This window comes from Elgaria multicarinata, chromosome 7 (assembly GCF_023053635.1).
Source record: "Elgaria multicarinata webbii isolate HBS135686 ecotype San Diego chromosome 7, rElgMul1.1.pri, whole genome shotgun sequence".
NCBI classification, from domain to species: Eukaryota; Metazoa; Chordata; class Lepidosauria; order Squamata; family Anguidae; genus Elgaria; species Elgaria multicarinata.
The window spans coordinates 2,238,705-2,253,143 of NC_086177.1; the positions used below are offsets into that span (position 1 = coordinate 2,238,705).

Consider the following 14,439-nt stretch of genomic DNA (forward strand, 5'->3'; position numbering starts at 1 on the left):
TCCCTCAAATTTATCCCTGCCAAAGTGAGCTGACATTTGTGTGGCTGCTAATGGTGCCACACCATGAGACACCACTGCGTTCATCCCTATTGAGCAAAGCAGAGAACCATGTGGCAGCTTGAAGACCCCTTCATCAAGGATCAAAAATGTACAAAAACCTTGGTATGCTGCCACCATCCGCAGTCTAGGCCATCAGAATGCCTTCACATCCTCTTTTTAAAAGTAGACCAGTGTTATCTGGGTTATCTGGGAGTGTGTTCAGAGGAGGGCAACCAGGATGATCAGGGATCTGGAAACAAAGCCCTATGAAGAGAGACTGAAAGAACTGGGCATGTTTAGCCTGGAAAAGAGAAGACTGAGGTGAGACAAGATAGCACTCTTCAAATACTTAAAAGATTGTCACACAGAGGAGGGCCAGGATCTCTTCTCGATCCTCCCAGAGTGCAGGATACGGAATAATGGGCTCAAGTTAAAGGAAGCCAGATTCCAGCTGGACATCAGGAAAAACTTCCTGACTGTTAGAGCAGTATGACAATGGAATCAGTTCCCTAGGGAGGTTGTGGGCTCTCCCACACTAGAAGCATTCAAGAGGCAGCTGGACAACCATCTGTCAGGGATGCTTTAGGGTGGATTCCTGCATTGAGCAGGGGGTTGGACTCGATGGCCTTGTAGGCCCCTTCCAACTCTGCTATTCTATGATTCTATTGAATCAATCTGCCAACTTTCTGAAGAGGGCAGTGATCGAAAACCCCAAAGTACAATATGCAATTGAGGTACAACTGAATTTATTTTAAGGAAATCAGAGGTTGCTTCAAATTTAAAGGCAAGCAAGTAAGGACATCTAAATTGTTTCTTTAAAACATAGTTGAAAAATTGATGAGGAAATGCCAAAAACTAACTGGGAAATCTCTCTTGAATGCCTGAATCCTGCTCTTTCATAGACAGAAGATGATAGGGGAGAACCCCTCCTCCTCTGCTCTGCTTCCTTTATGAATGTTCTGAACAAATAAACAAATCCTGGAATTTCAATGCTCTGAGAGGTGGATTCAAAGTTGATAATCTGGCAACACTGCTTTACAAGACTCTAGGACTGTGGACAGTAATTCCATCTTTTCCCAAACCACAGACAGGATTTTTAGGCCATCAGGTCTGGGATCCAACCCTGACAGGGGTTTCCAGGTTGGGTCTGCGACTCCCTTAGGGATTTAGGAAATTGGGGGAAATATTGAGATATTGACTTATTATCTCCACCAGGTTCCCGGTCTGTCATTGCATGGCACATCTGCACCTTCTTATAACAACAGGGCCTCCAGTCTTGATCCCTGTGGTCCTTGCTATTTCTGAGGAGCTGGTGTGTAGCAGGGACTCTAGAGAAACCCTGCCACTGTTCCCCAAGTGCCTTGAATTGCTGTCCCTGGGGACCACCAAGTATTTCGTACTATTGCTTGTCATGTCTATGGCACTTGTTGTCTAGGTTCTGATCATCACTGGGAGAAGCAATGCAGCATTGGTTGTTTCCCTCACCCCTACACCTGCTGGTCACATGTCCAGGATTAGCCTAGTTACCCTCTGACATTTCTATTTGTCTTGGAAATAGCAGCAGGAAGGTGTAAAATTGGATTGGGGTGATAGTGCCATGGGAGGGGGGTTCACTCTTGTGCCTGCACCATTTTCCTAGTCTAAATTGCCCCCTGAAACAGCTATTTGTTCTGCTGAGGAAATCATTGCTGGTGGCAAAAAGAGCAGCAGGGGGTTGGGATTGGGGTGAAATTCTATTGGGAATGGTGTGAGATGAAAAGGTTAACCCTACCCAACACTCCCAGCGCTGTGGTTTTGTGTCTTCTTGGTGTTGACTCTAAAAGTGGAGCCATTACTTCTCCAGGCTGCCCACCCTGCATGACACTTTCATCTGCTACAAACAGGATCCGCTTCACCCTGGAGCTGTATCTGGTCAGTGAACGCATTCAGCAGTTGGAGGCTGATGGGCCAGACACTCTGCAGTCCTGGGCCAGCGCCATTGGCAAGGTAACAGCAGGGAGGAGCAGCAGCACCGTGACTCCACTGACAGCTCAGAGCGTGAGGTTATCCATGCACCTCCTATGCCACGCAGGCACCTCCTCTTCCTAGCACAGCAGGCCATTCTGTTCTTCCCTGGTGCACTGTCAACCCCCTGGTCCAGATTGTGACATTGCTTTGGCCTGCCTTCTGCCCTGTTCCCATATGTGGAAGATCTCTCATGGCTTCATGCCAGGTTCATCCCATCCAGGTCCATATCGTATCCATCCTCCTTCTTTCTTGTCCATATACCATCCCTGTCAGTCACAGGAGGCAATATGTCCCTATCCAGTTTGCATGCTTAGGCCAACATTCACAGGGCCTGTGTGTCCTTTTCAAGTGCTTTTCCAGATCTGACACCTCCTTCCTTTGCAGTGGTTCACCCCTCTCAGTTGTCACTGCCTGCTGGGCTACGAATTCCAGAGGGTGGGCAGGCTCTGCTACAAGTCCATGTTAAATCCCAGTCAGTGGCTGCAAGGTTTCTTCGTTCTCCAAAAATCGCACCTCTTCATCTGTCCAAGAGAAGAGGGAGCAGCTGAGGACAGTATCAACCTGCGGCAGCTTCAGGAGCTCAGTGAGTCCAGTCCCATCCCTAACAAGTGAGGGAAGGGCTGTGCCCTTCCCCTACATCTAGAGGGATCCAAATACTATGGTCAGTATTGAAATGTTTGTAAGTTTAAAGGGGTGTTGTTGTTTTATTTTTTTTACAAGTATTTCTGGCTGTGGGACAGAGTCCCACCTGGGCTTCACTCAAGGTGCCTGGCTCACACACTTCTACAAAGAGCCTATATCTGATTTCTCCTTCTGCTGCTTTGTTGTAGGCATTGTTCCTCTTGCTGAAGGCCCAGAAAAGAAGGAGATGCTGATCCTGGTGGAGATGGGGCGGTGAGATGCGTGAGGAGGAAGGGCCCTCAGATAATCTCACAGGACAAAACCCAGCTGTCCCTGTGAAGAGATTTGTAGCAGGGATGGAGCGATGGAAACGGGATAGTAGCACTTGGGAGCTGGGTCCATGTGGAAAGGCAAAGTGAACCTGCAGCCTTCTCTCATGCTCCAGCACCTTCTTCATAGAGAAAGATGGCTGGGCTGCACTGGGCATAGACAGCCCCTTTCCCTTCCCCTCCATCCCATCGTAATGGCTATTTAGTCCGCAGATGGAACCACCAGTACTGCAGGTTAATTAGAGGAATGGATAGTGGTGGGACAGCGCAGGGGTACTGATTTTGCTCACTGTATTTGACTTCTATTTCAGGACTGATGGGAAGGAAGAGAGCTTGCAAAAGCTCCTTAGACAAAGGGACTCAGTCTCACTAGCTTGGGAACAGAAGTTGCTCAGTGAGCTAGTGACACTTAAAATTCCTATAGAAGAAGCAGACCCTAAACTATGAAATCTTGGCCCTCAGAAACTTTGTCACCCTCTTGCTCTTCTGCAAATCCACCACTCAAAACTTGGCTACCTGTTGCAACTGCTTGCTGTCCTACAAAATCTGAGCCAATTGCCCATCCTCAGGGATGGAGGTTTCTAGGCAAGCTGGTAGCTTCTAGGTAAGCTGTGGAATGAGTAGCAGAGTCCAAGGGTCTGTATTCATGGCACCAGGTTGGCACCCCCTTCCTCTGAAACCCCACGCTTTCCCTTTCCTGGGGTGGCATTGGGTAATCCCGATGCCACAGAGGAAGCATGGGGTTTCTGGGCAGCCATCCAGGCAGCAGAGGTGCCCCTGCCCTCTTCCTGGTGGAAGGCGAAAAATCTTCCACCAGGCACCACCCCTGGAACGGCCCCAGAGTGACATCAGACAGCAAATGTGCTGTATTGACATCACTCCAGTTGAAAAAGTTGGGGTAAACCCCTGACTTTTTCAAACCGCAGCTTCGCAGGAAAGCCCCACAGTGGCTGTGAAGTGGTGCCTGCATCATCTAACCGAAGCAGTGCATATCCGCAACAACCACGGGGCGTTCTTTCCCCACATATAGAGAGCCCCCAAGTGAAGCTTAAGTTACATCTGGGCAGTGTTCAGACTGACAAGCTGGGCCACAGTCAGCAGCTTTATGGCCCCAGGTAGACCTCTGTTGGCCCCATGTATCACCTGAGCTTTGCCAAGCTGGTAGCTGCAGTACCACCCTCTGGCCATCCAGAGTGGTGGTGCTGAAGCACAGCAGAGAGCAAGCTGGCAGCAGCTCCTTCCTCTGGCAAGTTTCCACAGTAAATGAGGGACCAACGTCTCTGCTTTGAGATCTCTGGGTACCTTCCAACAGTGTCCCTAGTGATGGAAACTTTGCTCACTACCTTTGCTCCAACCCCCACCCCCACCCCACCCCATCCTTCCAGGGGGGTTGTCTATCTGGCTTCTTTACCCCAACTTAAATGTGCAGATTCGCATTTTAGGACACATGACGCAGCCGTCCATTTGCCGCATCGTCGGGTTTTTAAGGCGATAATGCACATATTTGCATTTGTGATTTACCACGACTTTTGATCAATGTCCAAGTTTGCACTGTTATGTGTTATGTGTCCTTGGGATAGTTATGTGGATTAGTTATGTGTCCTTGGGATAGTTAAATCGCATTTTCACATGTGGGCATATCTTTGAGGGCAGGACAAAGTGATGGGCTGATTTCCTGCCTTCCCACCTATTGCGTCCTCTGGTAGCCTCGTTCCTTCCTGCTGTTTTCATGTTGAATTTGAGGGTGAGGGTTTTAATGGAATTGTTTTATATGTTATTGTAAAGCGCCTCGATGCCAGAAATGGTGAGGCGGTGCTATAAAAATGCTTTAAATAAAAATAAATTAATTTATTAAGATGGAGCTTTTAAAATGAAAACAAAGGGGGGGGGACAGGCAGCGAGAGACAGCTCCCCGCTCACATCTTCATCTGCTGCCTCATTCCTTTCCCCACTCGCTTCTCCTCTTCTATGAAACTACGGAGCTCCACAGATAAAATGTATAGCTTGCCTTGGCTATAATCCATAGCCTCATATGTGCGAATGTGCATATGTGCACATATGTGCATTAATAACTACACTATAAAAAATTCAGGAGATGAATTGCTGTTCCTGCTGCAGTTTGATGCTCTTTACCTAGATTTGAATTAATGAAAATTCCGGTTTATATTCAATGAGGAGCAATCCCTTTGTCATATAGATGGGGGCCATGTCTGGGAGTCCTCCATGGGTCATTTAAACAGCTTTGAAGTTTCCTTGTCTCTGCTGTTTTCTTTTCCTCCCTCCAACTAGCAGAGTGGAGCAGAACATAGGACATGTCTAGCATCAGAATGCCAATAGTCTGTGCCAGGGCTTTAGAGGTGGCAATAAAAGAATGTCCCCCCCAAAAGTTTAATATGTGTGGGGCAAGAAGAAGCGATATAACAATCTTGTATTGAAGGAAACAATATTAAGGGTGCGCTGGTAATAAGAGGGGTGATGAACAGGAAATAAGGCTGCAATGGAGCAAATGAAACAGTGTTAACTTTGGCAGGAGTAACTGGTGTAGTTTGGCAGGTGTAGTTTTGGAGACAACGGAGTTGTAGGAAGAAAATCCCAGAGCAAGAAATAGTGATGCCATGGTGGACGGGTAGGGCCAAATCACCAGCCCTAGTAGTCCCACTCACTCGCTCTTCTTCATTTGTAGGACATTCTGTCTTCAAGGTGTATGCCAGCTGGACTTTTCCGCATGGTGCATGGCTATCCAGGCTTCAGCAGGAGGCCAGGGGAATGCCTTGCAAGATCAGCAGCTCAGTAGAAGTGGCATCCCCTTCATTGTGAACAGCTGCATTGCCTTCATCACCCAGTACGGTGAGTTATTCAAGGGTCCTTCCCATTGGCCAAAAAGGGCTCTACTCTACATACATACATACACACACACACACACACACACACTATGAATACTGTACCATGGCAAAGCTGTCATTTGGTGTGTGTGTGTGTGTGTGTGTGTGTGTGTGTGTGTGTGTGTATATATATATATATAATATCACCCAGGATGGCAATTCCAGACTAAACTGCTTCCAGATGGAGGGCTCCTGGTGGTAGCAATCAGAAGCTACTGTTTCATCTTTTTCTCAATGGATTTTCTACATGAAGGAAAAAGATGGAAGAAGCAGTAAGAAAACATGGGAGGGTCACAAGTACAAGACAACATCCAGACTCCTCATAAACATCTGAATTAGGCAGGGTGATTGCACCATAAAAGCCTTGTCTGGAAGGATTGTTAGTGAGAAAGCAACCCAAATGTCTCTCAGGCTCTTTGTGACAGGCAGACATTCCTATATTTTCATCCATGTGATGAAAATCATTCTCATCCATGTGGGCACAAATGATGTCGCCAAGCAGAGCTACAAAGAAATCATTTCAGACTTTGAAGCTCAGGGAAGGAAACTGAAGAACTTTGGGGCCCAGGTAGTTTCCTCATCCATCCTCCCAGTTCTTGGAAGAGGACTAGAAAGGGAAAGAAAAATACTCCGGATGAACGACTGGCTTTGAAGGTGGTGCCGACGCAAGGGTTTTGGATTCTGGGACCACGGGCTACACTACTTGGAACATGGACGGCTGGCAATGGATGAGTTGCACCTCACAAAGGCTGGAAAGAATGTGTTCGGCCACAGCATGAAGAACTTGATCAGGAGGGCTTTAAACTGAATCTTATGGGGGCGAGAGACGTAAATTTCGAGGCAACAAGGGATGAATGCCAATGCACCACAGTACAGAGAACAGCTCCAATAGTGCCCCAAAATAGTGTCCGCAACAATGTAGGAACAAAGCCAGACTATAAAACACATGGTCTTCGATGTCTATATACTAATGCCCAGAGCATGGGAAACAAACAGAATGAACTTGAACGTTTATTAAATGAAGGCAAATACGACTTGATAGGTATAACTGAAACTTGGTGGGATGACTCCCATGACTGGAATATAGCAATTGAAGGATATAACTTGTTCAAAAAGAACAGAAGAAATAGAAAGGGAGGCGGAGTTTCACTATATGTTAAAAAATACCTATCCCTGCACAGAAATACAGGCGGATCAGACTGGGAGCTCCATCGAGAGCATCTGGATTAAAATAAATGGGGCAAGGAATAAAAAGAACATGATAATCTGAGTCTACCACCAACCACCCAATCAAGGAGAAGACGAGGACGAAACTTTTGAGAAACAAATTGCCAGTGTTTCAAGGAAGTGTGATGTAGTAGTGATGGGGGACTTCAATTACCCTGATATCTGTTGGGAGACCAATACTGCCAAAAAAGGCCCTTCCAAGAAATTCCTGACATGTGTGGGTGATAACTTTCTCCTACAGAAAGTGGAGGAAGGAACTAGAGGATTGGCAATCCTTGACTTGTTATTGACCAATATTATTGACTTTGTTATTAACCAATATTATTGACTTTGTGGATAAAGTGGCAGTTACGGAAACTCTGGGGGAAAGTGACCACGTCATACTTGAATTCTTGATTATAAAGGAGACAAAAGTTGAGTGTAGCCATAAACGTTCTCTGGATTTTAGGAAATCTGATTTTAATAAACTCAGAACTATGATAAGTAAGGTCCCATGGCAAATGAGCCTAATGAGAAAAGGAGTGCAGGATGGGTGGGAGTATTTAAAAAAGGAAATTTTAAAGGCACAGTTACAAACAATTCCAACAAGGAGAAAAGATAGAAGACAACAGAGGAAACCAATGTGGCTCCACAAAAAGCTTAGAGATGACCTGAAAACAAAAAGGGATACATATAGGAAGTGGAAAAAAGGCCAGGCTACAAAAAAAGAGTACAGACAGGTGGCGCAGAAGTGCCGAAATGGCATCAGGAAGGCTAAAGCTGAGAATGAGCTGAGATTAGCGAGGGATGCTAAAAGCAATAAAAAGGCTTTCTTCAGATATGTGAGTAGTAAAAGACACAGGAAAGAAATGATGGTTCAACTGGTTAATGAGGATGGCAGATTGATAACAGATGACAAAGAAAAGGCTGAAGTGCTCAATTCCTACTTTGCCTCAGTCTTCTCCCAAAAGCGGGTCTATGACCCCCCTGGAAAAAGAGGCATTTTTATATACACTATAGTGTATATTTTATATACACTAGAGGCATTCAAGAGGCAGCTGGACAACCATCTGTCAGGGATGCTTTAGGGTGGATTCCTGCATTGAGCAGGGGGTTGGACTAGATGGCCTTGTAGGCCCCTTCCAACTCTGCTATTCTATGATTCTATGTGTGGCAGTCCCAATCCAGATTTGGACCCCACATGTGTGAATAAAAAAGGAAAAGAGAAGAGGGTTACCTGCCACTCCATGTTTATTATTGTGTCATCAGTTACTTTTATTGTTTATAACCATGGGTTCTTACAATTTTACTAGAAAAGAGACAACATGCACACAGGCACAGAGATTGAACAATCCTACCAAATAAATTCATCATGTACACAGTTTTGAGAACCTTTGCTGCAATGTTTTAGCAGCCATAGCAAATAAAGCTACTTGCTTAGTTACATAAGGTTCCATATCTTCAAGTTTACATATTTGCTCAACCAAGCATCCAACATGCTTTCCAACAAAGGTAAAAGAAATATTTTCCTGAGACCAGCATGCAAGTCACAGAAGAACTGTAAACTACCCAGAGAGTTTTGGATACTGGCCAGTATAGAAATGAAATCAAATGAAATACATAAATAAAAAAGCATAATAGATATCTTCTATTTATGGAGTCACACATATACAAAGATGTCAAAATATAGGAACATTTACATACTCCCATCTAAATATCCCATTGAGAGCCAGTGTGGTATAGTGGCTAGAGGTTTGGACTGGGAGTTGGGAGATCCAGGTTCTAGTCCCCACTCAGCCATGGAAGCTCACTGGGTGACTTTGGGCCAGTCACAGACTCTCAGCCCAGCCTACGTCACAGGGTGGTTGTTGTGAGGATAAAATGGAGAGGAAGAGGATTATGTATGCCGCCTTGGGTTTCTTGGTGGGGGGAAAGTGAGATAAAAATGTAATAAATAAATAAATAAATAAATAAATAAATAAATAAATATGAAGAAGGCGCAGTCTGGTAGTGTAATTCTGTAAATCCCTTCCTTAGCATACATCATGGAGTTTGACTGACCCTTAGCCCGTTGTTGTTCTCTCTATACATGCTGCCCTTGGGTAAGCTTATTCAATCTCACGGCCTCCAATATCACCTGTATGCCGATGATACACAATTATATCTCTCATCTCCGGAACTTTCTCCAGATGTTCACGATCGTATCTCGGCATGTCTTTCAGATATCTCAGCCTGGCTGCTTCATCGTCGTTTGAAACTTAACATGGCAAAGACTGAATTGCTTGTTTTTCCTCCTAAACCTTCTCCTCACCTCTCATTCTCTCTTACTGTCAACGATGTCACGCTTACTCTGGTCAAGGAAGCTCGTAGTCTTGGCTTTATATTTGACTCCTCGCTCTCCTTTACTCCTCACATCGAGGCAGTAGCTAAATCCTGTCGTTTCTTCCTGTATAATATTGCCAGGATTCGACCATTTTTGTCTGTCTCTTCTGCCAAGACTCTGGTTTACGCACTGGTTATCTCTCGGTTGGACTACTGCAACCTTCTTCTCTCTGGCCTTCCTTCATCTCACATCAGTCCGCTGGTCTCTGTCCACCACTCTGCCGCTAAGATCATCTTCTTGGCCCGCCGCTCTGACCATGTCACTCCACTTCTGAAATCTCTTCATTGGCTTCCAATTCACTCCAGAATCCAATATAAACTTCTCCTGCTGACCTTCAAAGCTCTTCACGGTCTAGCTCCTGCCTATCTCTCCTCTCTCATCTCAAACTATCGCCCCGCTCGTGCTCTCCGCTCCTCTGATGCCATGCTTCTCGCCTGCCCAAGGACCTCCACTTCCCTTACTCGGCTTCGTCCTTTTTCTTCTGCTGCCCCTTACGCCTGGAACGCTCTTCCAGAACACTTGAGAACTACAAACTCAATCACTGCTTTTAAAACTCAGCTAAAAACTTTTCTTTTCCCTATAGCCTTCAAATATTGAGTTTGTTCCGACTCTATACTGTTAGCTTCACCCTACCCGGTGCCTGTTTACACTTCCCTGTGCCTGTTTGCATTCTCCTTCCCTCTTTATTGTTTACTACAACTTATTAGATTGTAAGCCTATGCGGCAGGGTCTTGCTATTTACTGTGTCATCTGTACAGCACCATGTACACTGATGGTGCTATATAAATAAATAAATAAATAATAATAATAATAATAATGTGACCCTGATCATAGAATCATGGATGTGCAGAGCTGCCCATATCCTTTCCATAGCATTGCTCTGATATCAGAGCGCTCCAGATATCCAGTGTGCTGCCAGCAGTCACGCTTTTGTTCCCACCCTGTAGCCTTCCACCTTATTTGCATCCTACCCTGAGCCTGAAGCTCAGACCTGCCACCATTCTTTTGGCAGCACTGGAACAGGGGAGACAATCCCCACTGGGAGTTCCCATAGTAGTGTCTACAGCCACAGAGGGGGAGCTCTGAAATAACCTATGGTCCCTGGCACGCTTTCCCAGAGGCAATAGGATTGCTCAGCTAATCATTTTCATTGGTTTCCACTCACATTCAGTGAGCTCCATCAGACGAGTGTTTTATTGCACGCTCGTTGCTGGACACTCATGGATTTTCACAGGTCCCTCTCACGACATCATCTGCCTCCTGCCTCTTCTGGCCTTCAAGCCACAAAAAAGCACCCAGAAAGTCCGATATACTTTAAAAAACGGAAGTTGCTGCTATCTCCTGCTGTGTGCAGGAGAAGCAGCACGAACAGAACAACCCACAGAATGGGCCACGTGCATGTTGTTTACTTCCTCTTTTGAAAGCAGAAGTATCAAGCAATGAAAGCGGGGGCGGAGAAGTGACGGTAGGGAAGTGTGATTTCCCCCATCTGATGGAGCTCAATGTGTATCTGTTTACCCCTCTTTTTCTCTACTTGAGAGGGGGGGCGGATATGATGGGGGATGTTCATTTCGGGGGCTTCATTGCTGCTGTAGGCATCCAAAGCAATAATATATTTGATTATTGTACCTCAAGCAAATTTCAATAAACCTTTAATAATGAAAAAATTTGGAAAGAGTGAAATGGATTTGGTTATATTTTATTGTGTTCTGTTGGGGTGCAGAAAGTTTGCTTTCATTAACCACCCCAAGGTGTTGTGGTGTGATGAAATATAAATATAAATATTAAATAACTTTTCCTTTAAAAATTCCTGGCTGAAGAGCTGATTTTAGATATTTTTTTATACCCCAAGTGTCTTTTCTTCATTGGGCTGCTTTGTCTCCCATTTCCCTTCTTCTACCTCAGGGCTGCAACATGAAGGTATTTATCGAAAGAATGGAGCCAAGTCCCGTATTAAGGGACTGATGGAGGAGTTTCGGCGAGATGCCCGAAATGTCAAACTGCGTATCAGTGACAATTTCATTGAGGATGTGACTGATGTGCTGAAGCGTTTTTTCCGGGAGCTAGAGGATCCTGTCTTCACCACTTACTTGCACCCCCAGTGGAAAGAGGCTACAGGTACCAGCCTTGATGTGCTAGTCTTTCATTCCCTGGCCAGCTACTAGGGCCCCTAGATTCCAAGCCCTGGGGATGAGTTACAGAGACCTCTGTCCAATGCAAGGCTGCTGCCTGCCTGTCGCACCTCAGATTGCAGACCTTGGCTTCCAGTGCAGTATCCCATCAACCTCAGTGTCTTCTTCTTTTTGTTAAGGAAAAGGGTTTTTTTAGCCTTTCTGATTGCAAAATAAAAACAAAAAAACTCGGGGAAGGGGCATAGCTCCCTGAGCACCTGCTTTGCACAAAAAGGGTTCAGGTTTCACCCAGCACTTCCAGACAAAAGGATCTCAGGGCTGGGAAATATCCCTGACTGAGGGTACCTCTAGATGGGCACTTTTCCTCACGGTAGCTTCGGCATGGCAGCAGGTGATCTACATGCCACAACCGCCACTCTGAAGCGATCCAGGGGCAAAGCCCCAAAGCTCCACTCTAAAAAAGTCGGGCACTTACCCAAACTTTTTTAGCTTGGAGCGAGGCGCCGATGGCATCTGCCATCTGTCGCTCTTGCTATGGAGCTTCTGCGAGGCATGCCACAGCCTATGGTGACCACTGATTGGTCACTGTCAGCTGAGCAGGGAAGGGGGGGAACAGCAAGCCGAAAGGTCACTGGACCACCTCCACACCTCTGTGGAGATATATATATATTATGGAGGGTGAATATTCTGAGAGGGAGGGAGCACCCCATTCCTCCCCCCTTGTGTCCCCCCTCCCATTTAGCTGTAAATGCGATCCTTCTCATTTACAGCTTTAAAAATAAAAAAGAACAAAATGTAGGCCAATATATTTGTAAAAAAACCTAACCTTGGAAGAGGGGGTGCGGATGCTCCCAGGTGCCCCTGAACTGCCACGTGTGTGTGCTCGGGTGGGCGGGCGCGGTGGCGCCGCCTTCAGGAAAGCCTGCAATTGCACTCCTTCCGATGCTGTCCAGGAAGGACCAGAGACACTGCAAAATGGTTCCCCAGCTCCATCCCAGCAAGGCAACCAAGAAGCCAAGTATCGAAAACCACTGAGAGGCTTTTTTCAGTTGGGTCTGTATGTAGAAGGATCAAAAACTATCTAAAGCAGCACATGTCAAACTTCAAATCATGAATTAATATACATTTGCCAAAGTTTATTTCTTCTTCTTTCCAGAAATCCTCCAAAAGTCCCAGCGATTGGAGCGATACAAGGAGTTGATAAATCACTTACCCCACCTCAACCGCAGGACCCTGGCTGCTCTGATTGGCCATCTGTATCGGTTAGTCTATCCTCTCCCTCGCCGGGCTCTGCGAAAAGGTCATTCCTTCTTGCCAGGGGGCTCTCTTCACAGCCCCAGTTGGTGCCGCATTCCCCCCAAACCCCGTGCTTTTGCTCCTGTGCAGTTGCGCCAGCGCATCCCCATGCCAAGGAGCAAGCCGTGGGTTTTATGGCTGTCATCCACACCTCCCCCATCCCTCCCTGAGACTAAGGCGAGGAGGAGGAAGAAGAGGGGTGGGGGCAGAAAGTATTTTAGGAGGAGGAGAAGGCAGCAGTTGTGGGGAGAAAATAATTTGTTTTAGGAGGAGGACGTTGTGGCGCCAGCAGCGCGGGGAAAGAAAATAAAATCTTCTCCCTGCGGCAAGACAGCACAGGGCTGGCATCCATTTCACTCGCTGGCCCACCCCTACCCCTACCCCCTGCCTGGGCAGACCGAGGCCATTTAAGGGATCACCATCTGCCGGGAATACCGTCGGAGCGGCTCCTGAGTGAGGATAGACCGGCAGAAGACCCAGGCTGTCTTCACTCTGGCTGGGAAAGTCAGGGTAAGTCTCTGACGTTTCAGCCATGCATTTTCAGCTCTTTGCTCTGGGGTGGCTTTGAATCTGCGACTGTGTCAGCTAACCAACAGCCCGCAGATTTGGAGCCCTGCTGGAGCAAAGAAGACATCCAGACACCCCCTCCTGCAACGGTGTTTCAATTAAAACAAACCACCACTTGAGTAGCTTTATTTCAACCAGGGCTGAAATGCTGTATTCTAGATGATCTAATATGCATGATCCACAATAGAATATTGAATATTGAAGAATGCAATGAAGAGCTGTAAATATTGTTCTTCAGAATAAGACAGAGGATGATAAATAGCCAAACCAGATTTACTTTTAATATGCCGATTGTGAAAAAGGGACTTGAATGGTCTGAATGTAGATCTGAAGAAAGTGTACTTGAGTGACTAATAACTAGACAGAATGTTCTGTCCATTTAAACATTCAGGGCTTATCAGTGATTTTATTTCTTCTTAGTGACATTTAAAACAAACCAGCCAGTAGTGCTGTCTGTTGGACGATTCAGGAATTTCATGATTAGATTTCCAAATGTCATTTTTCAGATGTAAAAGCAGCCATGGGGGAGTGGAGGGATGGGGAGAAGATTGCACCAGGGCTGTGCCTCTGGGAGAGGAATAAGTTAATGTTCGTGTTTTTCTCTGATGGAAATCTTCCTCCCATGCTTGTGGTAGCCACTGACACAGACGAACAGCTATAATATGGGTGAGGGCACACAGACACTTTTGGTGCTTCCAGGTGGAGGGCTTCTAGCACTACTTATGAGAAGACATTGTGCAGCTACAACTTCTTCTTTTTTTCTTATCTGCTGTAAGAGAAAAGACAGAAGAAGCAGTGAGAAAACATGGGATGATTATAGGTTGAAGTCAATGAGCATCATCAGATGGGGGGGATGTGTTTCCTTACTGTTGCTTTTCCCCCTACTTCTGTCCCACAATACTTCCTCTTTCTTTACATGGGGAAGAGAGAAGAAGTAAACAATGACCACATAGCCCATTCAGTGGGCATTACTATCC

The 14,439-nt window shown here is 46.1% G+C and overlaps 1 protein-coding gene across 1 annotated transcript in view; it reads left to right on the forward strand.

Annotated features, from left to right (window-relative positions):
• Positions 1-14,439, forward strand: part of ARAP3 (ArfGAP with RhoGAP domain, ankyrin repeat and PH domain 3) — a 73,038-nt gene that overhangs the window by 19,091 nt on the left and 39,508 nt on the right. The window contains exons 17-22 of the mRNA XM_063130044.1: positions 1,923-2,025; positions 2,431-2,629; positions 2,877-2,940; positions 5,680-5,843; positions 11,373-11,585; positions 12,756-12,861. Of these exons, the coding sequence (XP_062986114.1) occupies positions 1,923-2,025; positions 2,431-2,629; positions 2,877-2,940; positions 5,680-5,843; positions 11,373-11,585; positions 12,756-12,861 (849 nt within the window). The remainder of the gene's footprint in view (positions 1-1,922; positions 2,026-2,430; positions 2,630-2,876; positions 2,941-5,679; positions 5,844-11,372; positions 11,586-12,755; positions 12,862-14,439) is intronic.